Source organism: Coffea arabica, chromosome 1e (assembly GCF_036785885.1).
Source record: "Coffea arabica cultivar ET-39 chromosome 1e, Coffea Arabica ET-39 HiFi, whole genome shotgun sequence".
Lineage (NCBI taxonomy): Eukaryota > Viridiplantae > Streptophyta > Magnoliopsida > Gentianales > Rubiaceae > Coffea > Coffea arabica.
The window spans coordinates 47,558,159-47,583,145 of NC_092311.1; the positions used below are offsets into that span (position 1 = coordinate 47,558,159).

The following is a 24,987-nucleotide window of genomic DNA, read 5'->3' on the forward strand; positions in this document are numbered from 1 at the left end:
GCTCAACTGATAATTTTTTTTTTTTTTTTTTTAAAAAAAAACTTGGATTAAGGTTCAATTTTCCGAACGTTAATTAAGAAAAATGCCATGTTTACTTGAAAGCAAATAAAAAGAAAAAGACCCCTCACTTAAAAAAAGAAAAGAGAAAAATCCCTGAATGTATTTTTGGGCTAGATTCACAACAATGACTGCATATAGGCATCTCATTAGATTTCTTACCATATACAGCCCTGAATGTGTACGAAAATCCTGCTAATTCCTAGCTAAACCCTTCAATACCTTCCTTCTCTATCTTTCTCTGTCCTTTTTTTTTTTTTTCAAATTTCCTACTATCTACTTGTATGTAAAAGGCTAGCGTAACCATAATTTATTAGTAATTTTATAGTGGTCAAAATCAAAACTATTTTTACTTTCTAGAAAGATAATATAGCATTTTTATCAAACCAGTTAAAGGAAAGCAAATATTCCCAAAAGTATATGAAAATAGAAAACCTCCAAAACCCGATTAAAATTTCCGGATCCAAACCCGAAATTATACCTGCATAAAACAACCCATCAACCCGAGGCCGACCCCCTTACTCCCCATCTGCTCTCTTTTTATTGTTTTGTGGTGGCTCTCTCTTTCTTCTCCTCCTCTCGCTTTCTCTCTCACAGGGCAAAATCTCATCTTCATCTCTCCCTCTCTCTCCGATTCTCTCCGATCCAATCCAATCCAAGCAAAGTCATCACTGTAAGCTTAAACCAATACTCCGTCTCAAAAACCCTAATTTCTCTCCTTTATCCCTCTTTTGTCTCAGATCCCCATGGTTATTGTTTCCCCGATTGAACCTCATCATCGATATCTGCATTAATTCTTTTTTTTTTTTTCAGTTTACTCGTTGCTTATCAGTAGTTTTTTGATTTTGATTTTGATTTTGTTGATTATTTTTATGGGGCTTGGATTTTGACTCTGGTTTGGCATACGGTTGTCTGATTATAAGATTTGTTTTATTTTGTCTTTTTATTAGGTTTCGCTTTTTATAGGAATCGGTTGGTTGTACACTAATTTAGTTGTTATACAGATTTTAATTTCGTCTTGGTGAAGATTGACGATCTCTTCTTGGATTCGAGATTAGTGGATAAGTTTTTAACGGTCTGACTTTGGATTTAGGAAAGTGAAGTGAACTTCAGGTCAGAAACTCGCGACTAGTATGCTTTTTGTGGGATTTTTCAAGTCTTTATTGCCTCTGGTCTCCATAGTGTGGTTTAGCTCATCAATGTGGGCCGAAATTTCCAAATTGTGTATGGCATGAGCACCAAACCGGTGTTGCATGTCAGTAAAATTAATGATCGTCTGAAAACTTTTGCTGTTTACTGCAAGCTTCTTATTCTGATAGCATCCATGGGTTTAAGCATTTGAATTTTGCTGAATGTATTTCAAATTTTATATTCTTTTAGTGAATGACATATGGAATTTAGGTGAATTGCAATTGTTATGGTTATTCTTTTGATTTATGCAAACTTTTGATATGATGCTTTTGTCTAGGCAATCATGAGCGACGAAGGAGAAAGGACCTGTCCTCTCTGTGCTGAGGAAATGGATTTGACAGATCAGCAACTCAAGCCTTGCAAGTGTGGTTATGAGGTTATAATTTGCTCCCTTTCCCCAATTTTTGTTTTACTGGTTTGGAAGCTTTTTGAGATTGTCACATATTTATTACTTATTTTTTTGGATATTCTTTTGATAAGAATTTTCAGTATGTGGTCTGATATGAGTTGCAGAACCACTATGAAGTCAATGTTGTGTAATTGTCGCGGAACATTTCACCCCTACGGCATAGTTTCCTTCACATTCACTATAAAGTCCTCACCTTGTTCTTGAAGTGCTACTACATTATGAGTGGCCTGGTTTTTCCTTCACCTGTTGTTACTGGTATCCGTTGGTGGCATTAATGGATCTTTATATTTGCTTGACTTGTTGCTCTAATCTGTCCATATGGTATCCATAGAGAACAAGTGGCTGTATGGCCTGTGCTTTGTTAAAGTTGCCACCCAACTGATGGATCTGAGGCAGAGAGGCACGAAACTATGATCTTGTATTGCCTTTAATGTGTTCTGTTGAATCCTTAAGTTGAGGGCATGATGGCAACTTTAGAAGTCATGCAGATGCAATTGAGTTTAGGTTGTTTAGGAGGTTTTAATTTACTCTTAATCCTGCCATTGCAAGTTGAAGCTTAGAGGTATTTAACATACAAGCAAACACCTCCATAATTAAGATTGTAAATGCATTGGTTTGTCTTAGACGGGATGTCAAATTTTGGTGGAGACCAATGGATGTCTAGCAATTCTGCTGGTGGGCTATCAGATATTAAGTGAGATTCAAATTAATCAAACTACTGGAATATCCTCGTATTACTTGCTTACTTTTCCTGAAAATAAGACATGAAAGATGTAATGGTGTAAGTTTTTGATATCTTGCCAAGTCGTTTGATTGAAAGGTGTAGTCCCGAACAACCTCTTTCCCTACCCTTACATAAAACATAGTTTAATTGACAAGGAAGACAGAATGCTGTAATGCAAGGAGACAGTTTTTTTTCCTGCTTATTGGATTGGGCTGTCGAACACACACTCTGTTTATAATATTTCATAAATAGTTTCTTAATCATCAAAGTCCTTTTATTTTTCTGATAAGTGATTGCTGTCAACATCTTGATGCTTGGCATTCATCTCTTCAGATCTGTGTCTGGTGCTGGCATCATATAATGGACATGGCTGAGAAGGATGACACAGAAGGTCGGTGTCCAGCATGTCGTACTCCTTATAATAAGGAAAAGATTGTTGGGATGGCAGCAAATTGTGAAAGGTAATTATCTTTACAAATTGAAGTGCTTTGGGAACTCTGCCACATCAAAAAACAATAATCAGCTGCTTTTCTGCTGTTATCATGGTCATTTTGGTTATAGGTTGGTGGCTGAGATGAATATGGAGAAAAAATTCAAAACACAAAAGGGGAAAACTAAAAATTCTGAAGGAAGGAAGCAACTTAGCAGTGTGCGAGTTATCCAAAGGAACCTTGTCTATATTGTGGGATTGCCTCTTAATTTAGCAGATGAGGAAGTATAGCTTCTGTTTCTTATCTCCTCCTCCATCCCATTTTCCCGGTTGTATCTTTACATTGATTGATTGGTGCTGTTGTTCGTGATGCAGCTTCTCCAGCGGAAAGAATATTTTGGTCAGTATGGCAAGGTTATGAAAGTGTCTATCTCTCGTACAGCAGCTGGTACCATTCAACATTTTGCAAATAATACCTGCAGTGTGTAAGTGTATTCTTTCTAAGACCTAAATTTGCTTTTAAGTTTGAGTCTGTTTCTGACTTGTATCCTTAACTGATTATATATGACAGCTGGTTCTTGATATTTTGTTAGGCAAATAATTTATTTTTGTTTTCTTCTTTTACCTAGATATATTACATATTCAAAAGAAGATGAAGCAGTTCGCTGTATTCAGTCAGTACATGGTTTTATATTGGAGGGCAGATCTTTAAGGTGGCTAATTGTTACAATTAAGAAATGTGATCATGCTTTTGATGTGCAAGAGAATAATTTGATGTTCATTGCTGCAGGGCTTGTTTTGGAACCACAAAATATTGTCATGCGTGGCTGCGAAATGTGGTATGGTATTGGGAGGCAACTTCTATTCAACTTTGAGTAGGAATTGTCATTAGGTTTTATGTGTCTTGATGTATCTTTTTCTTTATCATTTCAGTCGTGTATTCCAAGCCTTGTTCTCTGTTTGTACTCTTTTCCATCCAGTGTGTCTCAAAATGGATTGATGTAAATCTTTGAACCTTTGTTTCAGCCTTGCAGCAACCCTGACTGTCTATACTTGCATGAAATTGGTTCACAAGAGGACAGTTTCACAAAAGATGAAATAATATCAGCTTTTACAAGGTAGTTTTCTAGTAGTGGAGTTTCCTTGTCTTTTAGTAAAATGTGCCTGTTTATTTGTGCCCTCATTTATAGCAGATATGGAATTACTTGGCAATTTTTTTTTTGGAGCTGCTTATATGAGGGATATCTTATGATAATGTCTGATAATCTTTAACGATTGCAGTTGATGGGTATTATCTTATACCTTATGTGAAGAGGTTACAAGTTTTGATATTTCATTAATTTTGTCAACCTTGCAAGACCTTGCACTGAAAGAATTTGAACAATTAGAACCTTTTAATACTCATGGTGACCGGCAGGGAAGGAGAGTTTCTGTTTGATACTTTCTATCCTAGGAATAATGGACGTACTTTTCATGGTACTTTAACTGCTAGACTGAAAGAGGCCTGAGCTGTGGTGTGAACATTATGCATGGTTAACATGCCTTTATCTGGTATCTCCTGAAGTGTGCCATAATTATTAGGTCATTTGTATGATGATCATATGAAGGTTCACAACTCAAGATTTTATGTGTCTTGCTCCTGTTTAGTACTTCTCTTACCATCAGTGGGACATCACATTAACTTACATGGTGATTCTAAAGGAGTAGAGTTCAACAAATTACGGGTGCTACAAATAGTTTGCAACGGCGCTCGGGAAATGTCTTACCACCACCGGCAGATGATTACTGCAATAACATTTCTGCTTCCTCGGGCAAACCAATTAGTAAAACTTCTACAAATGTAAGATTTTCTGCTGTCTACAATTTCTGACTTGAGATTTCTGGGGGTATACGGGATTTTGTCATAACAATAGTGTTGCCTTTGTCTTGCAGAATATAAGTAGCAGTACAAAAAGTTCACCACCGAATAGTAGTTCTGGGAGATCTGTTGCTCTTCCGGCTGGAGCCTCATGGTATGCCATGTAACTGATCTGCATTATCCTCTGATTTACATGAGGATGAGGAACCAATAATGGACTTTGTGATTTTGCAGGGGAACACGTGCTTTGAACAATCAGCTGACATCTATTTTACCATCTTCCAATGGACCACAAAAGCAAAAATCTGACGCTTGTAATGGGCCAGTTACGTTCTCTACAGCTCTTGCAAGCTCAAATCACATTCCTCTGTCCCATGCTGAGGTTGGGAAGAAGCTTCCTGCTGAAGAGAATAATAAAACTCAACTGGAAAGCAAGCAGATGTTGGAGCCTCTTAAACAGAATTTAGGTTCAGATTCTCCAACTACCATGTCTGATGTCCCAAGCCGATCTAGTAATCCTACTACTGCAACTACGAGCAGCAAACTATATGGCTTACCTGCATCTAAAGATAAAGATAAACATGTCATTTTGTCTCCTAAAGTCATTAACTCTGACGACACCTCCTCAGAATCCTCTGGATCTGGTTCAGTGAAAGATTTAAAAGACGATATAGATGAAAAAGTTAAGACTTTATCCAGTGATATGTTGTCATTGGCCATTGATGATAAATGTCGTGGGGTAGAACAAATCTACCTAGAACCAAGAGAACCTTTGACTTCTCAGACAACTGGGAATGCAGTGGAATCTAACGGTGATAGTTATCTTCAAAGGAATAAATATTCCGAAACTCCAGGAGTGCAAGTTGCCTCGCATGAAGAAAAAGATGACTTGCTATCTTTTGAAGACCAGAGACTGAAGGATCCTGAAGTTATCAGTGATGCTAGTTACTTACCAAATAGTTCTCATTCTTTACTTTCATCGCTAAACCATAGAGGTTGTTCTCCTCTGAAGAGTGGTCCTTTCAATGGTGATGGTGATCTTCATGTTGTAGATAACAAAGTTGATTCCGTATTGCAGTTGTCTGGTACTCCAGTTTTGTCTAGCGGGTACCCTGAGAATCAGTTCAACAGTTTTGCGTCTTTGGCCAATAATGTTGAACATTCTTATTTTTTTACTAATGCTGAGAAATCTAAGCATATTGGGAGATATGATAGTGAAGTTTTGAGTGCCAGCCACAATGTTGCTTTAGATATGGGGGAGAGCAGCATAATATCAAATATTTTATCGTTGGACTTTGATTCTTGGGATGAATCATCATTAACTTCACCTCAGAATTTGGCCAAGTTTTTGGGTGAAATTGATGGACAAGAAGGCTCCCATGGAGTTGTGAGCCCCTGGAAAGTACAGCAAAGCAATCAGTCGAGGTTCTCCTTTGCAAGAGAGGAGGATCCTATGAATCATGCCGCTGATGGTGAATCATCTCTTGGATATATTGGTCAAGCTTTTAGGCCTCAATATTCCGGCCATGACTTTGTGAATAAAGCAAGCATCCATTTAGATAAGGTTGGCACTCGAAATGGTATGTCATTGGTAAATGCTGAGGAACCTGATATTTTTGCCCGCAGTCATTCTCTTATCACTTCTAGCAAGCTTCCAGGTGAGTTAAAGTTCATCTTGGATTGATACAGTGTGCTTTATTGTGTCATTTGATTGCCGCCTTGACGAAGAAGTTTTAATTCAGAGCATGTCCAGTTGCATGAGGTATAGAAATCCTATACATCGTCATTTAATTGGGCTTGTGTGTAGGATACTTCTGTGGTTAACAAGCTCACTTCTGCTGAGTTTCATGCTATGCTATTTCTTGCTTCTCTGACATCCATTTCTATCAGTTCTGACTTTGTCTGTGTTTCCTCTTTCATTCTGTGTTCATGTCAGAAGGCATTTTTAATCTATTCTATTTTCTTTATTTCTGGTATTTAATTGGAATTTTCACTCTCTTATGATATTATAGTAATGAGAATCTTGTTTAGGAGCTTCAACTGAAGTGTCAGCTCCACTTTGTTTATTTAACTTTTTATTTGTACGTACATTTGTCTGCTGTACTTATTATATCTTTGTTATCAAGTAATGTCTCCTTCACAATTCACATGCCATTCTCGTGTGTTGGCCCCTTAAAACAAAGCAGTGATGAACCGATGAACTTCTGTATAGAAGCCTGGCATCTGACTTGCATAGGAGAATGTTGTTGAGAAAAGGTGATAAAAAAAGGAGGAAAATATTCAACAGTCCGGGTTTTTAGTAGTTTGCTCAGTTGTGCCTCATGTTTATTATAAATTAGAAGCTTTTTTTCCTAGCATTTCTACACATGTATTTAATGTGTGGTTTCTTTTACACCTAGCTTGTGTTTGGTCAGAACTTCTGTTGACCACCTCCTACTACTGTTTGCTTCGAATTTATTGCTCTCCCTCCGCTTGGCTGGTAGTAGTACAAAATGGATGCATGTCTTTGTGTCTGTGTGAATGATAAGCTTGTTATCTTGTTTGTTTTGATAATGCTATGGAATGATGTATGTTTAGTACGACATTAGTCGTCTATCACTTTCTAATCTGTCATGATTTTCCCTCCCATGTTGTTATACTTTTCTCTCTTACCGTCTCTGCTTAAATGTCATCATTCATTGCTAAAATATACAGTTTTTATACTTTCCACAGTTTCAAGATCTCAGGCATCAGCGCCTCCAGGCTTTTCAACACCAAGCAGAGCACCACCCCCAGGTTTTATGTCTCATGAGAGAATCGATCAGACTTGCACCTCATTTTCCGGTGAGTTCATATACTCTCTCCCCTACCCAACCCCCCCCATACACACGCACGCACGCACACAGTAGATACAGCCTCTTTAAGAACGGGCTTACATTTCTTCTTTGGTCACTTCATATACCCCAAGTTATCCCAAGAAAATAAGGGGGGAAAAACTCGATACAGACACATTCATGCTCACCCACTTATCCCAAGAAAGAAATAGCAATTTTTGAGGTTCTTGGCCAAAAAGGTGAAATTTGTCATTCATTTTGTTGGCCAACTATTATGCAGGGCACCCTATGCTTGACACCTCTGCACTCAGAAATCAGTATCAGCCAATGCAGCCTGGAAATGTTATGAGCAATGGGGATATTGAGTTTATGGATCCTGCAATTTTAGCTGTTGGTAAAGGGAGGCTTCCAGACAGCCTTAGTAGCTCTGGCTTAGACATGAGATCAAGTTTTTCTCCTCAATTGAATACCCTTGAAGATAATACAAGGATTCAGTTGTTGATGCAAAGGTCTCTTTCCGCTCATCAGAATCATAGACTTGATGATATGGGAGATGCCTTTTCTTTTGCTGATTCATTTAGAAGTCCTTCAAGGTTAATGGAGCAATCGATGGTGAATAACATATCTCCATATTCACAAGTCAGTCTTCTACAGTCTAGAAATCCTTTGATGTCAAATGGCCACTGGGATGGTTGGAATGATGTTCAGAGTGCAAATAATTTGGGAATGGCTGAACTCCTTAGACCCGAAAGGTTGGGATTTAATAAATTCTACACTGGGTACGAGGATTCCAAGTTACGCATGCCCAGCCAAGGTGATTTATACAACAGAACATATGGAATTTAGTAGAATCAAAGGAACTCTTGGCCTGTGAAGGCCATAATGGTGGAACAAGATCAGATGTGATCCAATGGACAGTGGTCTAGTAATGATACAATAGCTTCCAACTTGCTTGCTTAACAGTGACTTTAAGAGACTGGTTCAGGAACTTTGCGACTTTGTGTTTAGCAAGACGAAGCTGATGTGTGATAGGTCTTACCTGGCTGATTCCGATTGGTAAAGGATGAAACCCAGTCAACAGGGTATCCAGAAACCAATAGGTCAGTATACATGTATATTGTTCTTTTTAGAGCACCAATATTTTGGGGACTGTAAATGTCGATTGATCTGAGTGCACTTGTGTGTGGATGGGTAGGTAGGTTGGTTTGTGCATCTGAGGATGTGTAATTCTTGAATCTCTAAATTATTTTTATCTGGGAAAAAATATCCTTGGATTTGACATTTTGGCATTAATGTTAAATGAACTCTTTAAACTTTTATGTTGGTTACCTATTTAAATGTGTGAGTTTAAAAAGTTAGTGTTGTGTGGATTTCAGCAATGGAATTTGTGCATCTTCTGGTTCTGCTCATGTGCAAAAATCTGAGTTAAGTTGGCCATGTGTTTGAATTTTTTAGTTTAAATTGGTTTTCATGACTATTATGTTTGTATGCAGTTATCTGTTGTCTACCTGATATCATAGGTTGCATAAATTGTTTCTTGTCCTTCTCATGGTATTTATAAATTGCAGATGAAGAAATGCCGAGACTGTGGCTACATGTGAAGGTTGAAAGAGAGGTTTTGCTGGAATATTGCGATTTCAGGTTGTTCTCCTGTACTACTAAGGAGTTCTAGAGTTCTATGTACAATAGCCAAGGAATTTGTGGATAATTTGATGGAGGGGTAAAGTTGACCAGAAATGAAAATAATGCTAATTGGTGAGTTGGTAGTTTTTTTTTTGTTTTGGGGGGGGGGGGGGGGGGGGGGGGGGGGTGGATTAAAGACTGCGAACCATATTGTAAGTACAACTTGCAGCTGATTTTGTTGGAAACTGTTGTGAATTTTATTTTCTTGCTATTCATTTAAAGGTCGAATATGTGACTTTGGTGTTTTGGGAACTTGGTATCTATATATGCATTGATATACTTGTGAATGCATTTTATTAGCCGTTTAAAATCGTATATTTAGAATAAATTCGATGGTCAATGGAAAGTTGGCCTCTCTCTCGGATAATTAGTTTCTCCAGCTCTTGATGGCGTGCATGTTGTTTCTAGCACCCAGTGCATAGGCTTTATCTTGCATTTTGATTGCAAACACTTGAAAGAGTTGCAAGCTAATAAGTTGAAAATGCGTGACAAGGCTACAGGCTTATAGTCGGGCTGGAGTGTTCTTGGTTTCAGGCTGGAAGTTTTAAAGGTCCTGGTGCAGAGTTACTTATTCAGATAGCTGGAGAATTGCTGTGGGTGATCAAGTTAGTTGCACATCTATCAATAAGAAGAAACACGGGAAGTCAATTCCTTCATTGACTCCTGAGCTGGCAGACAAGAGGAAGCAGATCTGCTGTGTGAACTGCGAGATATGTTGAAACTTCTCTTGTAGGTTCGAAGATGATCAAATGTGTTTGAAGTGCAAAAGCATTGCACGCCGCCTATTGGCTACATTGAGTTGGACAGTATAACCAATTGGATCATTGAATACTGGCGAACAATGTAAATGAAAATACTGAAGTCGAAGGTTTTTATACTCGTAAAAATATACACGAGACTTCTAAAAGGTTTACTGGTGTATTGGATTTGAAATTCATAAATTTCGTCCTTAAAAAGCAAAAAAAAAAAAAAAAAGGGAAATTTGCCAAATTGACTTCTAACATTTTCACAAAAAAAATTTTTAGTTCCTAAAATTTAAAATCAATCAGAATAATTCCTAACATATAAATTATGAGCCAGTTTAGTCTTAATGCTCGTATTTATTCTTTTTTCTGGCTAAAAATAGTACACCGGCATAATTTCAAGGGTAAAATCGAAAATATTCGTTAATCCATAATTTTCCACCATTTTCTTTCTTTCTGATGGCTTTCGCCATTTTGCAGCATAGAAGAGGGGATTATGATTGTTCGCATCCCCAAGGTAAGGCAAAATTGGGTTCTTAGTCATCATTGCTTTAGCAGCGTCCACATCTGCAGCTAAGGCCGCATGATGAAGAGTAGTTCGGCCAAGTTGGTCTGCGGCTTCAAGCTGCTCCTTAGCTAGCTCTTTCACAAGCTTCTGCACAAACTTTGACCGGCCACAACTAGCTGCCACATGAAGGGTTGTCATGCGAAGGTTGGAGATTTTTGCTATCTTTGCATTTTGATTGGAACGAAATTGGCAACTAGCTTCTTTCCAATCTCCTTCCATTGATGCTCGGTAGAGTTTTGGGAGTTTGGTTGTTTCAGCTTTATCAATTTGCTGACCCCCTTCTCTTGCTACTTCGCGGACAAATCCCAATGTCTCGGGATTTAAACAACAAGAAGAATGGAAACTGCAGTTGGAATTCAAGAATAAACAAGAAGAAATTATGAAGTAGCAGTAGGCAGAGAAGCAATTGAAAAAGCGGTGGAATTGTTTGAGGGATGCAAAATTATGGATTAACGAATGTTTTCAATTTTGCTCTTGAAATTATGCCGGTGTGCTATTTTTAGCCTGAAAAAAAGAGCAAATACGAGCATTAGGATCAAACTGGCTTATAATTTATATGTTAGGAACTATTCTGACTGATTTTAAATGTTAGGAACTAAAAATGTTTTTTGTGAAAATATTAGGGACCAATTTGACAAATTTCCCAAAAATATAATTCACTTGGCATTCATTGCGAAAGCAGACGGGGACCAATTCTTGGGCCTGGCCTGTGATGGCATTTGGGTATTGGTCCTACACTGTGAAGGTGCGCTTTGGCGCTTAGGTCGTTACGAGTTTAGGCCTGAACCAGAGCCTTTTTGTATGCGACTGATGCGAGTTTGTTTGATCAGTGCAAGCGGCCTAGTTGGTGCGTTGGTAGAGAGGACACAAAAGACGCAGAAGTGATTCGAACCTATACATCCAGAGCTGCTGAATTGCTCAACAACAGTGGACCAAACTGTAGGGGCTTTCCAAATTGAAAGGCTTGTGTTTAGATAGAAAATTATTTAAAATATTATTCAAAATAATTAATGTAGTACTTTTTATAATATGTTATATGTTAGATAAAGTGGTAATTTGAATTATAAAAAGGTGATTAAAAATTATATGTTTGTGACGTAAGTAAAATAATTATATCTGAAATAATTTTGAAACACGCCTAGTGTTATTTTATTCTTTTTCACTCAGAAATAACACAATGAAAAAAGTGGGTGATATCTTCTCTTTTTATTTCTTTTTTTTTGGGTCTTAAGTAGATTTTTTTATTATATCCATGCAATTTAGCCAACGTTTGCAGATCCATTAAGAGAATTCAAAAAAAAAAAAAAAAAGAAGTTTCCTACATGGAACATGCTTAAGAGTTGTGATACTTGTACCATGTGCTTAAAGACTTGTACAGTAGTTTTTGTTGATCTGCAAGATAACTTTTGCAAGGTTGGTTGTGACTACAAAATGAGCAAGGATGAGTATCAGCTTATCACAAATGCCTTTTTCTGACGTTGGTTATTACTCCAATATTAGCAAGGATGAGCATGTTACCAATGCCGCTACTACTTCTCCCATTGCCACTGATTTATGAACATTAGAGAAACCAAGGAAAGAAAAATGAAAGACAACGAAATAGGGGAGAGCTGAATTCGAAGTGTTATTATGCCACACAATTCTTGGTGTCATGAGAAATTGTGTAGTGAAGCCTCCAAGTTACATACACGATACGTGCATGGTGGTTCCCTTTGTGGCGGCTCTTTTCCTCAGCTTGGATGTCATAATATCTAACAAGAAGCGGATGAAGAGATTCTTAGTTCCCGCTTTAAGAAAAAGGATTCCTCGAAAGATATCAAGCTGTCAAGTAGTGGAGGAACCTTGGGAGGATGCATGAAAAGATTGCACAGAGTATTTACTCCTGTTAGTAAATAGTAAAAGTGGTAATGCTTTTATCATTGCTTATATTCCAGTGGGTGCACTTTGGTCTCCTTAAAAGAGATCACCACTGCCCTCTAGTCTGCACAACAGCCATAAGACACACTGGTTTAAAATGGGTCCTTTCTTTTTTTTTTTGTGGACCGGAATGCTTCTTTACACAATCAATCAATACCATGCGCATGAGTAAATATTTTTTACCTTCTGGATGCATAAAAAAGCATTCGTTTAAATCATATATTAAGTATGTGCTCTCCTCTTTAGTCTTTAATTAGTCTTTCTGTAGATTTACTATTCCCGAGCGTAGGAGACAAATTTGGAACGCTCAAGTTTCCCTACCATTTGGTTGTCTGATTCAGTGCCATAAATACAAAATGTTTTCTTGTTTCTTGGAAGATCGTAGAAAGATCTAAGAGAGCCCCACGAAGCAAAAAGTCCACCTAATCTGAGCATCAAACCTAACAAAATCAAACAAAAAAAAGCAGGAGAGGGACCAGACGTATGATTAATGTGTGAACGAACAGTCAGTCAGTGCTTAAATTCCAGCAGATGGGCTTGGGCCTACCACGTTTCAATCGATATCTAAAGGCACCGATTCAACAGTAGTATTGTCACTGGAGGAAAGAGATTTTTCATGGGACAGTAAAAGAGGTTTGGAGGCGAAGGACAGGGAAACCTTTGAAACCTTGGCGGAAAAAGTGAAAATGGCAGAGGAGGAGGAGGGTATTACAGTGGAATGCACATTGCACATTAAAGCTAAAATCCAAAGCTGGAATCCAATCCAGGCCAATAAGAGCACTAGGCTGTGGTACCACGGGATAACAACCCCAGCAGACCCTCCATCCACACGACACAGGCCAGCAAATTATGTACATTTGCCAACTTGTCTATATCGATTTGTACTCCTCCTAAAACAATAACCCGGAAAATGATCCTTCACCTAGCTGCATGCATATCGTGCAATATCAGGATGATTTACTTAAAAAGGTTGTCATAAATGATCAAAGGATTTTCCGTTATAACTTTTCGTGTTATACTTACTGTCTGTCTATCTGATTTGTGTTCTATGCAATAATAAGCCAAGTATCCATTCAAGTTTTAATATCTCTTTCTTGCCAGAACATTCATCCTCTATATATATATAGTTCTTACGTTGTTTGTTTGTGTATGCAAAATTAATCCGAAATCATAGCCTCTTTCATATATAAACAAACATAACATCGGATATCACTACCATGTAAGAATTTCTCAATGCAACTGTCATGATGCACCCTTCCTCGTACTTGAAAGGTTAATCAATCAAATTAAACTGAATTAGAGAGAGCACGTAATAGAGAGAGGAAGGAGCCTAGTCCCTCCTTTTCCCCTCAGAATAAGTCACAAAAAACAAGAAAATTTCAAATGGATGCTGGAGTATTCAAGTCTTGCTACAAGTGGCAAATTAATCCATGCGGGAAATTGTATTTAACAATTCCTTTCCAGGGCCAGGGCCAGGCGCCTGGTCCACTTATCTCTAACCACAGGAGCTTAGACTTGGAGGTACAAACAAATTAATAATAATGTATTCAAAAAGATTTTGCGTGTCTCAATTCTCTGCATCTTCCGAAAGAAAGAGAGCCGAAATCGCAGGGTTGAGCACGAGTCTACTACGCTCTACAGTGCACGTGACTCACGTTTACCGACACAAGTAGCAGTGCCAAGTTTTTACCAGTTCCCAGCTCCGCTCCAAAAAGCCACAAATTACAGCAGTGTTCTGCAAGATTTTCTTTTGTAAATAGTTGCCAGCCCAAGAGTAAATACTTGCCTCTACTTTTTACTCCTGGTAAGACCATAAAGTGAAGGGAGACTACCTTTCTTGAAGTTTGATTTATATTTTTTTAGGGAGTTCAATTTTGGGAGGTTCGATTTATATTTACTCATGGCGTGTACTTTTAGAATTTTAATGCAATTATATATGATTGTCGTATTTATGACATAATTTACTATATAAGTAAGTTTCTTCTTATACGCGTAAAATATATATATATATATATATATATATATAACTGCGCATACTGTAAATTTTGAAGGAAATACGATCGCCTTACCAACCATAACCTACCCAATCCCCTTTAGTAATATTATTATTATTGACATCTTGCTCTTTTCTTTTTTTCCAAGCTCGTAAAGAAGATTCAAGAAATTCCTTGCGACCCTTGCCCTTGTGAGATATACGAGCTGCATGAACTTCACGTTCTACCCATCCGCCGGTCGCTCTCATCCAGACTCTACGCAATGAACTGCAAACGACTGGTGCCTTTGACACCACATTAACATTAATCCACTGGTTGCTTAGTGTTTTATATTAGACACAAAGGACTAAACTATGCAGGGAACTATGTTTATAGAAGATTTATGTTAGTAATATAAGAATAAAATAAGTAGACCCAAATTTTCATGCGTTGTATCATTGTGCTTGTTAATCCCCTTTTTTTTTTTTTTTTTTAAATTCATAAGCATATGAAATTTAGATTACCGTGTATGCTACTGGAACCAATTCATATGTTAACCGGCTATACAAATTTGGGTTATGGAATACAATTTTATTGAATCACGCTACATGTAATAGTTAGGGTAAGCAAAATTACTAATGCACATGTTACCCGGTCCATGAACACCCCTAATGCGAGCTATTATTCATTATTAATGAATAACTGGTCAAAGAGATGTAATGTCCATGACAATGTTCGATATTTTGCAGAAATAAAGAAGACATTAATGAGGAGGTGACCACAGCAATTTTTATGTCCCATGGTGTAGGAACTTTTCTAGAAACTCGTGTACTTTTGTACTATTACAGAAAGGGAAAGAGTGCATATTATTACACGGAAATTTTTTTTTTTTTTTAATTATTTAGCGGAGTGTGCAATTTAATACCTTAGGCAAAAGGCAATTGTATTGGACTTGGGATATTGCCCTATTGGCACGTCACGCATTTTTTTTTCAACTCCAGTAAATGACTTTTCGTTGAATTAATTAAATCTAATCCCAGATTGAACTCCAAAAGCCGACAACTCTTGGAGCCAACCAGGGACTTAACTACCCAACCAAACCCCACCCCAGAAACGATGTGGGATAACTAGCCTAAAGGGGGGAACCCTGCTACTAAGTGGGATACTACCACCCAAGAATCCAATCCCAGGAGCCAGTTGTCTTTTTTCAACTCCAGTAAATGACTTTTCGTTGAATTAATTAAATCTAATCCCAGATTGAACTTCAAAAACCAGAATTTGGTATATTTATAGGTATAAAAAGGCAGGACCAATTATACAGCAACAGCTAATTGGCACGTCACGCATTTACCCGACAGAATTTGGTATATTTATAGGTACAAAAAGGCAGGACCAATTATACAGCAACAGCTAATTGGCTGAAAATTCTTTCAACAAATGCTTTCCAAAAGTCAAATTCCCCTCCCACCCCAACCCCAGCCGAAGTTGTCGAATGCAAACACGAAGAGAATTGTAAGATGGGAAACTGGCCGTTGATAGTAATAAAAAGAGGAGAAGCATTTTAGCCCATTGAACAATGGACTGTAGCATCAGATTTTCCTGAATACCTTTCGATTTCAATTTTCCTCGTGCTAAAAGACCATAATGTGAAAAAAAGAAGTAAGAAGAAAGAGTTGACAACATACACGACACCCCCTTCACCAGGTACTAAGTAGGTTTGCACAAATTGGTAATCATACGGTTGTTGGAATTAAATGAGGTTTGCACAAAAGATACACGACACCCCCTTCACCAGGTACTAAGTAGGTTTTTTTTTTTTTTTGAAGGAAAGGAGGTGGTAAGTAGGTTTGAGAACAAAAGCTTGCTTCTCAAAGTATCATAACACACACACACTCTTGTTAATTCTAGTGATAAACTGGTGTGCTAGTACTACATGTTTGTTTGTTTGTTTGTTTATTCATGACTTTCTTTCTTTCTTTCTTGGAGTATGAATATTTTTTTTTTTTTTTTTTTGGTTTACAGCCATTCAGATTTTTTACATACATAATAACCTAAAACTAGAAAGAGCAAATAATTGGAGCAGAATTTGGAGGGAAGTAGTGCTTGAAGATGTCATAATAGTTACTCTTCTGTCCTATTTTGATAGTTCTAGTTTTTCTTTCATACATTTTAAGAAAAAGTAGTTAATTTTGTTGGAAAAACAAATTTAGGTTGCTATTTTTCTATAATACCCTTACATTAAATAGAGTACAATTTTATATTAATTATTCATGAAAACTTGAATTAATGGTTTATGGAAACTTAAATTGACGGTCAAGAAAGAATCAATCCTTATTTTACAATATTTCATATTAAATCTAAATGTATTATGTGGGATAGGTTAACAATCTATATTAAATAAGGTAGTTTATACTAATAACAACCTACATTGAATAAAGATATTTTAGCAAAATTAAAACATAACTACATTTTTCAATTTTTTTTTTGTCGAGGAGGGAGAGGGCCAGGCGAGTGCGTAGATTTTTTTAAGCAATGCCACATTTAATTGTGACAAATTGATGGGAGGCAAGGTTTGAACCCTTGTCTCCCACCCCACTAAGCCTTAATTCATTGGTGGTGGCTACCAGTCTTGGGCTGGTGGTTCTATATTTTTCAATTGGAAAGTGGACTACAATTTGAAATAGATGAAAAAGAAAAATAGGACTATCAAAATGGAACGGAGGGAGTATTTAATGATAACGTTTGCATTAGTTGCGTGATTATGGTACTACTACTATTTTATTTATCTTCCCAGCTACGCAGCATCAGTTAGTAGTAGTGACTAGTAGTATTACTGACTGACTTACCGCCTAAGGTATTGATGAATTATTAAAAGCTCTAATGAGAACTATTGACGTGAGGACGTACCAAAAGGTCCAATTTAACTCATAATAATAATAATAATAATGTCATCACATAGCTACTTAAGCTGGGCCAATACAATAATATATTCCAAAAATGATAAGTGTGGCATACTGAATCAAAGAGACGAGTGAGTACGAGACACTCACACTCACACTCACACTCGTCTCTTTTTACAGGACATGGTGTTTTGATGATTTGACAAAATAGCCCTGTACGATGATCGTCTGTCTGTGGTCCTAAAAATTTGGACCAAACTGAAAATCATTTTATTCAGGATGGGATGGGTGTGTTGGAACTTTTGCGTCCATGGGTAACTCTCATTTTGCCAGGGACTGTAAAATAGATGTCTTCCTCCTCAAATCACAATTTAATGATATCAGAGATTTCGATACAGGATAGGTATCATGAATATCGCAACTACAAAACTTAGCTGACCAGTAAGTAGAATGGTGAATCAAGACGTCAAAGAATTTCTGCTACCCAAAAAAAAATAAAAAAGCATTAGAACAAAAAGCAAGAAAAAGCACAAGTGTTGTGTAGTCTTGTTGATTAAAGATCGAATGAGGCAGCATCTTTTCCCCATGAAACTAGAACACTGTATGTGTGAAACAAGTCAGTCACACCATCTATATTGTCTAATTCGAAGTCATACAAATGAATGCACGCACGGTCTCTGTTAGGTCTGCCTATTCACAAATATTATGCTCAGGTCAGGGAGGCAGATTTATGTAGGCGGCCATTGTGGCCCGAGCTGGAAACGGCATTGACTATTGTTAGCAGATGACACCGGGTATGAAGCAAAGCATAGACCGACAGCCGAGGAGTTAGGAGCCTTTGATGAAGGAGAGGAAGCGTTGGAAGCCGAAGATGAGAATCCTGATGATGCTGCAGTTGAAAAAACTGTCACTGGGGTAGCACTTAACTGACTTTGCATTTGCCACGCCCATTTTTGGGGTCCCTGTGAAGAACCAACTTCGAACCTATTCTCAATTACTCTTTCCTGCCAAATCACTTGTAACTGTTATATTGCTGATCGATTCAAAGCAGGTTGGTTCATAAACCACAGATAAAAAAAAAACAAATATCACGGGAAAAATTAATCAGCTCCACAGTCTATTAACTGTCTCTGCAATCAGTACACAACTAGCTAAAATGGTGCATGCTTTTTGAGGTTAATATGCACGATAAGAAGAGTATGGTATGCACTTCATAGCAAACTCCAGTTGTTTCATACTGCAAAGTTTCCAGAACTAAATACTAGTGTCACTACTCCACTTGCAAGACTTTATTCTGTTATTACTGAATTAATTGCTGACCACTTGATTAATCATCAAAATAAACAGAATCACTCTTTTAAGTGTTATCAGGCTAATACTCAATTAATATATTTTTTTTTTTTTGGCAATATACAAAACATAAATTGATGTGATTATGGTCAGATATCAGGGAAAAGAATCTCAGAGAGCATTTAATGAGCAAAATCAAAAGAATTAACTGAAGCAGAAGATATACAATACAAAAAGAATTCAGAATCCTACCTTGTAGTTGGGCATAGAGTTGGAATATACACCAGTCCATAATTGAGGGCGCTCTGGTGTCAATGGTAGTCCTTTAAGCGGTGGACTGTTTACGGTTGTACTAGAGATGTCAATCTGGGGTTAAGCAAAACAAAAGAGATTAATAAGATCCGTACAGGAATTAATACATAAGTGAAAATTGAAGCAAGTTGTTTCCAGATAATATTGGATGGGACCAAAATGCTTGACTACCAAGTTCTCCTAGCATCATATAGAATGATGCAGCAAAATTAAGGAAGACATTACTCTGAAGAGTTATGAGTTCGAGTAGCATGGCAAATTATAACCATGCTTTTCAATACCTTCGATATCCTTGCCTTTTGGACATCGTAAGGATGGTAATGTACATCCCTTGAACTCCCATTTTCCTTTCCAGAAGAAGTTGAAATCCCCAAATTCAGATCAAGATCATGGTGGCTTCCTGCAATGGTACCATCGATAAGTTGATGACTCAGCTCATCATCTCGTTAAATGAAACTGCTCATAGCAAGCATATTCTAGATGACCATGAACATAATTTCAAAAAATGAAAGAATCGTTGAGTCCACCTTCGTTCTGGGAATGAGGTTGCACCATATTAGAAGGCATTTCAGGTTCATAGGTACTCGGCTCGAAGTTGGTAACAGCTTCCCTTCCGTTACATTTGATAGCTGCCTTGTCATAAGCCCTAATTTCCAGAAAATCAAAAGGGAGACACACGAGTTGGATGATACCCTATTGAGCTTGAGAATGCAGGGTAAATAATTCAGTATCAGGGAGAAGGTAATTCATGATCATTAGGACCTTGCAGCTTCAATTTCACTGTCGAATAACCCAAGATATATATACCTGCAAAGCAATCATTGCAATCCCAGCTATAAATTTCAGGGTTCCCAGCGATTTTTTTTTTTTTAAATTAGTATTCAGTGATCAACATATACTGTTTCCAATTCCACACCAATAAACAGACTCTAAAATGGTAAGCCTAACTTCTAGCACAAAGGATAAGCAATAAAATTCAACTTAAAAGAAGAACGAAATAGTTGCTCACTTTTTGCCAAGGAACTGTCCCATTCGAGCTTCCCATCTCCCGCACTTGTGCAGTGTCACTCCTCTGTATTTCGAGCTCCCCCTCGAGAAACCAGTACTCTGTCTTCGGAGTATATGGACAAATTCCTCTTTAGTCAGATTCTTCATCTGCATTAGTTAAATGCGAAAGGAATCATGACCCTCACAAGATCAAACACCATGTCCAGGAATGTAGATGACAGATTAACCTTGCTCAACTTCCATTAGACCAACTTTTAACAGTTCCTAATAGAAACATCGGAAAGACAATTAACCTTAGTTAGCTAACCTGTTTCATATCTTCCTCGTAATCACAGATAGTAAAATTGATATCCGCATCAATGCCCCGAAACTTAATGGCAGCTCTATCGTACGCCCTGACACCATAAAATTAGGCCATCAATAAATGTAAGCTTCAATTATAACAGAAAGAAGTGGTCAATAATTATCATATGCTGTAAGACTAAATTTACCTAGCCGCGGCATGAGCAGTGTCAAATCCACCTAAGACAATCGAAAACCCAAAACCAAAACTCATTAATACTCGCTAAATTAGCATAAGCTTACACACAACTTTTTCATCCCAAGGAGTAAGAAAAACAGAAAAATGACAAAAATCAACCACATGATCAAAATAATTAGCCATACCCAAATATACTTGCTTCCCACAGTCCCTGCACCCAAAAAAAAAAAAAAAAAGAATTAAGTACGTAAATAATCAGGTTGAAACTATTTCAGCAGCGGTAGAAATGATAATAATTGCATCGAATTGGGCATAAACCAAGAAAAATCAATAGATGACAACTAACCAAATATGAGATTCCCATCTTCCAGTTCTTCTGTAAAAAGTAACTCCTCTGTACTGTGAGCTTCTAGACCTCGGCCCTCTTCTACTCTTCTTCACTTGCTGCTGCTGTTGTTGTGGCGGTTGCTTTTGTTGGTGACTAAAAGAAAGATCCGCCCAATTACCGGCATTACTTCTGGCCCGATCGGGAGCTCTGCCCGGCCCGAGCTCAGCCACCGGGAACAGGTTCTTGGTGACGAAATCAGGCTGATGAGCGGCAGTCATCCGGCCACCAAAGACCACCTGATTCTCGTCCTCACCTTCAACTTCCTCGCCTCGATTGGCCCCGTTGACTTTGAGGATGTCGAAGTTGAAGGTGAGGAGGTCGGAGGAGGAGTTGGCGCCGGCACGCGCAGAGCACGTGTCGTCGTCAACGGTGGTGGCATTGCTAGAAGCCTCAGCAGCTTCAGCATTCACTACAGATGAATCGGATGTCTCCTCGGCCGATTCATACTCTCCCATACCTTCTTCAAATATGCCTGTCTCCTCATCATTTACTACACTCAAGTTTAGATCCAACATATTCTTCTTTCTTCACTATCAAGATATGTAACTGTATTACTAATTGTACTAATTCTTAAACTAAACCCAGAAAATTTCCACAACTGGGACGGATCAGAGAAGTAATTGTTGTAGAAAAAGACAAAAAATTATTAAGAGCTGATCAGAACTAAAGAATGATCATTGAAAGTTCAACTTTGAATAAAACCCAGTTTCACTTTCACCCCACTTACTTGTTTTCCCCCCACCTTAGGCTTTCATAGATATATAGAAGGAAAAAAAAGAGACTAAAGGCCTATACATACTGTTTGTTGGAGGAAAGTAAAGAATTGTTGGAAATGGGGAGAAGAATCGGAAGCAGCTGAGGCTATATATAAGGAAGAGAAAGAGGAGGAGGAGGAGAAGGAGGGCAGTAGAAACGTGACGAGAAATATAAAATTTGTTGAGAAGAGCAGAGAAAGGTTGCAGTTGCAGCTGCCTCTCCTCTGCTGCTACTTGTCTTCTTTCTTCTTCTTCTCCTCTTCCGTTACTTTAATTGGAGTTTTCTTTTATTAATTTGTTTTTTCTCCTCAAATTTTTTTCCAAAGGCTGTGGTCGTAGGAGAACCGGTGGAGCCGGTAATGGGTGCTTGTTCTGTATAATTTATTTGTGGTTTATTTTACATTTTTTGGGGAGAGAGAGGGGCGGGGGGGGGGGGGGTGGTGGTGGTGTTTTTCGCAATTGATTTGGTCTCATGGATGGGAGCATGAACGTCCAACCATCACCTAATTCACCCTTGCTCTCTGTGCAGTGCAACTTAGTACTACTACTACAAATTTTTTTTAAGGTCTCGTATTTTTACCATACACTCCTGCTACTTTATCTTTTACCTAGATAAAATTATTAAAACTTGAAAAATTCATCCAAGCATTTTAATAGTAGAACTTTATAGTTTAAGAATTAATTTCGGGGAAATCATTGTGCGGTTTAATGAATTATTAGTGTTTGAAAGCGTAGAAATACTAAAATCTATGGCAAAAGTTGGAATAGCTTAATTAAATTTTGAAGTGTTATTCCCTAAAAAAAAAAAAAAAGTTTGAAGCGTTATCAGATCAATTTGATTTTCTGCGTGACACTTCTGTGAACTTTAAAATAAAGTTAAAAAAGTAATGCCGTTTAAATCTTGCCTTTTTTTCCCTTTTCTTTTCTTGTTGAAAATTGGCAAGTGAGATTGGAGTAATAATTAAGACTATTGGAATCAATAGCTCTTTATATCAAAAAGTTGAATAGTTCTGACTAGGGTTGCGCATGAGTCAAGCCGATTGCGAGCAGTTCGAATCAAAACTCGACTTGAACTTGGTTAACATCGAATTTGAGTTCAAAAATACTAAATTCAGTGACTTGCGAACCAACTTGATTATATATATATTTTTTTTATTTTAATAGTGAAATTACATATATATCTCTAATATTTTATTATTCGTTAAGAAAAATAATTATTTTATTTTTTTAAGCTTGAACTTGAATTTTACATTAAGAGTTCGTCGATCTCGAGTTCAAACTTGAATTTGATAAAATTAAGTCGAGACTCGACTCAATTAGGCTAAAACTCGACTCGATTCGACTCGTTTGCGACCCTTATTTTGACTTGTGAATAAGTTTGCAAGACACTTACTAGATCCAAAAAAAAAATTTAAAGCGTCATTCCTTCAAAAAAATTTTGAAGCATTATTAGATCAATTTGATTTTCTGCGTGACACTCCTGTCAACTTTAAAATAAAATTAAAAAAGTAACGTTGTTTAAATCTTTTCTTTTGTTTCCCTTTTCTTTTCTTGTTGAAAATTGGCAAGTGAGATTGAAGTAGTAATTAAGACTATTGGAATCAACAGCCTTTTATATCAAATAGTTGTATGTTCAAACTAGAGCTGCATACAAGTCGAATCGATCGTGAATAGGGCTGCAAATGAATTGAACCGCTCGTGGGCAACTCGAATCCGAGCTCGACGCAAACTCGGTCAACATTGAGTTCGACTTGAGCTCGAGCTGACCAAGTCAAACTCGAGCTCAAAGTCAATTCGTTAGTTCACGAACCGACGTGATTATATATATATATTTTTTATTTTAATAGTAAAATTACATATATATTTCTAATATTTTATTATTTTTTAAGAAAATTTATTATTTTATTTATTCTTAAAAAATAAATTTTTTATTTTTTATGCTTGAACTAAAGTTTGAGTCCAACTATATATTGAGCGTTCGAGTTCGAATTTCATAAAACTAAATTGAGACTCGACTCGAGTAGGTCAAAGTTCGACTTGGTTCGGCTCGTTTATATTCCTAATCGAAGGCAGTTCGAGTCAAAACTCGATTCGAACTCGAATTGAGTTCGAGTTTGAATTCAAAGATACTAAGTTCATTAGATTGCGAGCTGACTCGATTATATATATATAATTTTTATTTTAATAGTAAAATTACATATATATCCCTAATATTTTATTATTTGTTAAGAAAAAATATTATTTTATTTAGCTCGAGCTCGATCTTTGCGTTCAGAGCCCGTCAATTTCGAGCTAAACCCGAGTTTGATAAAACTAAGCCGAGACTCGACTCAATTAGATTAAATTTGATTCGATTCGTTTGCAGCTCTAGTTTTGACTTGTGAATAAGTTTGTTACGATCAAATTACAAATTCGTGAATCAACATTATTGACCATCTTGACATATTACCTCCACAAGCCAAGAAAAAACTTTTGGGAGACAAAAAAAAAAAAAAAAAAAACCTTTTGGGAGACAGGCCAGACTCTTACTTTCAATTCTGACATCCACAAAAAAAAAAAGAAGTCCAAAATATCCTAGGCCTAGATGAAAAATAGAAATTTATTTTATATATTTCATTGTTTTAAGGGCTTGTGAAAAATAGAAATTTATGCTATATATTTCATTGTTTGAAGTGCTTTACTAATAGATACTCATTAATATGTTTAAATCACATTTAATTTACCACGTGAATACACACTAATAATTATTACTCATTGTTATGTTTGTATGTATTCTTTAATTAAGCATACATTTTCAAAAATTTAACAACTAATCTACATTTTAACGAAATACCCATTGGACATTCATTAGGCAAACTCTTAATTTAAAACAAAAAAAGGAGTTACTCATGCTATTAGAAAAAAAAAAATGATCTTTTGTACTTCTTCCTACATACGTTAGAAGAAAAGAGATCCTTGACACACTTTTAACTTCTCCTATCTCATTAATCCAAGGTCCCCCACTGTAGTTTAGGGTTGATACATTCATTTCCCTTGGGCGGAGGTTGGAAATTGGAGAGGATAGAAGATGTAATTTCAATTTTCAACGCAAGAGAGAAGCGACAGCATCATTAAAAACAGAAGGCTATAAGCATTTAGAGAAATAGGGTGCAAAATGGACAGCTAATGGCTTTCTTGATGTAGTAAGCTCCGCTAATTAAAGGAGGAGATTAAGGACTCAAACCAAACACACTCCAAAATTTGTAGCAATTAATAATGCAGTGTTGGTTGCATACTTTTTATGTACACAAGTGGGTTACAGTGCCACAAATAGTTCCATGATGGTAACGATATGCTGTATATATATTTTTGGGTGCAAATGTGGCATAAATTTCAGATGCTTGAGCATTCTCTATATTTAATAGTGTTGTAATTACAACTTACTCGGTCGTTTTCAGATAAATTATGTAAGGAAAAGGAAAAGGAAAAGGAAGAGGCTGCTGATAAT

The 24,987-nt window shown here is 37.0% G+C and overlaps 2 protein-coding genes across 5 annotated transcripts; one reads left to right on the forward strand and one right to left on the reverse strand.

Annotated features, from left to right (window-relative positions):
* Positions 1 to 561: 561 nt before the first annotated feature.
* LOC113708608 (uncharacterized) lies at positions 562 to 9,456 on the forward strand. 3 transcript variants are annotated; one of them, XM_027231149.2, is made up of 15 exons: positions 562 to 730; positions 1,062 to 1,170; positions 1,526 to 1,624; positions 2,715 to 2,842; positions 2,943 to 3,096; positions 3,187 to 3,296; positions 3,441 to 3,524; positions 3,602 to 3,650; positions 3,838 to 3,929; positions 4,513 to 4,651; positions 4,744 to 4,823; positions 4,904 to 6,327; positions 7,382 to 7,492; positions 7,763 to 8,582; positions 9,051 to 9,456. In XM_027231149.2, exons 3-14 carry the CDS (start codon positions 1,532 to 1,534, stop codon positions 8,326 to 8,328), a joined length of 3,030 nt encoding a protein of 1,009 aa, XP_027086950.1. In that variant the 5' UTR covers positions 562 to 730; positions 1,062 to 1,170; positions 1,526 to 1,531; the 3' UTR covers positions 8,329 to 8,582; positions 9,051 to 9,456. The 3 variants fall into 3 exon arrangements, with proteins under 3 accessions (XP_027086950.1, XP_071915637.1, XP_027086944.1); XM_072059536.1 differs by lacking the exon at positions 1,062 to 1,170 and adding an exon at positions 8,859 to 8,906 and having other exon boundaries at positions 563 to 730; XM_027231143.2 differs by lacking the exon at positions 1,062 to 1,170 and having other exon boundaries at positions 564 to 730.
* An 8,330-nt stretch (positions 9,457 to 17,786) lies between these two features.
* On the reverse strand, positions 17,787 to 21,738 carry LOC113708650 (APETALA2-like protein 3). 2 transcript variants are annotated; one of them, XM_027231204.2, is made up of 10 exons: positions 20,704 to 21,738; positions 20,543 to 20,568; positions 20,368 to 20,398; positions 20,184 to 20,271; positions 19,878 to 20,023; positions 19,631 to 19,675; positions 19,396 to 19,514; positions 19,150 to 19,268; positions 18,809 to 18,922; positions 17,787 to 18,270 (listed from the first exon to the last, which is right to left on the reverse strand). In XM_027231204.2, the coding sequence occupies exons 1-10, from the start codon at positions 21,258 to 21,260 to the stop codon at positions 17,995 to 17,997; spliced, it is 1,521 nt and encodes a 506-aa protein (XP_027087005.1). In that variant the 5' UTR covers positions 21,261 to 21,738; the 3' UTR covers positions 17,787 to 17,994. The 2 variants fall into 2 exon arrangements, with proteins under 2 accessions (XP_027087005.1, XP_027087014.1); XM_027231213.2 differs by lacking the exon at positions 19,631 to 19,675.
* Positions 21,739 to 24,987: the final 3,249 nt, after the last annotated feature.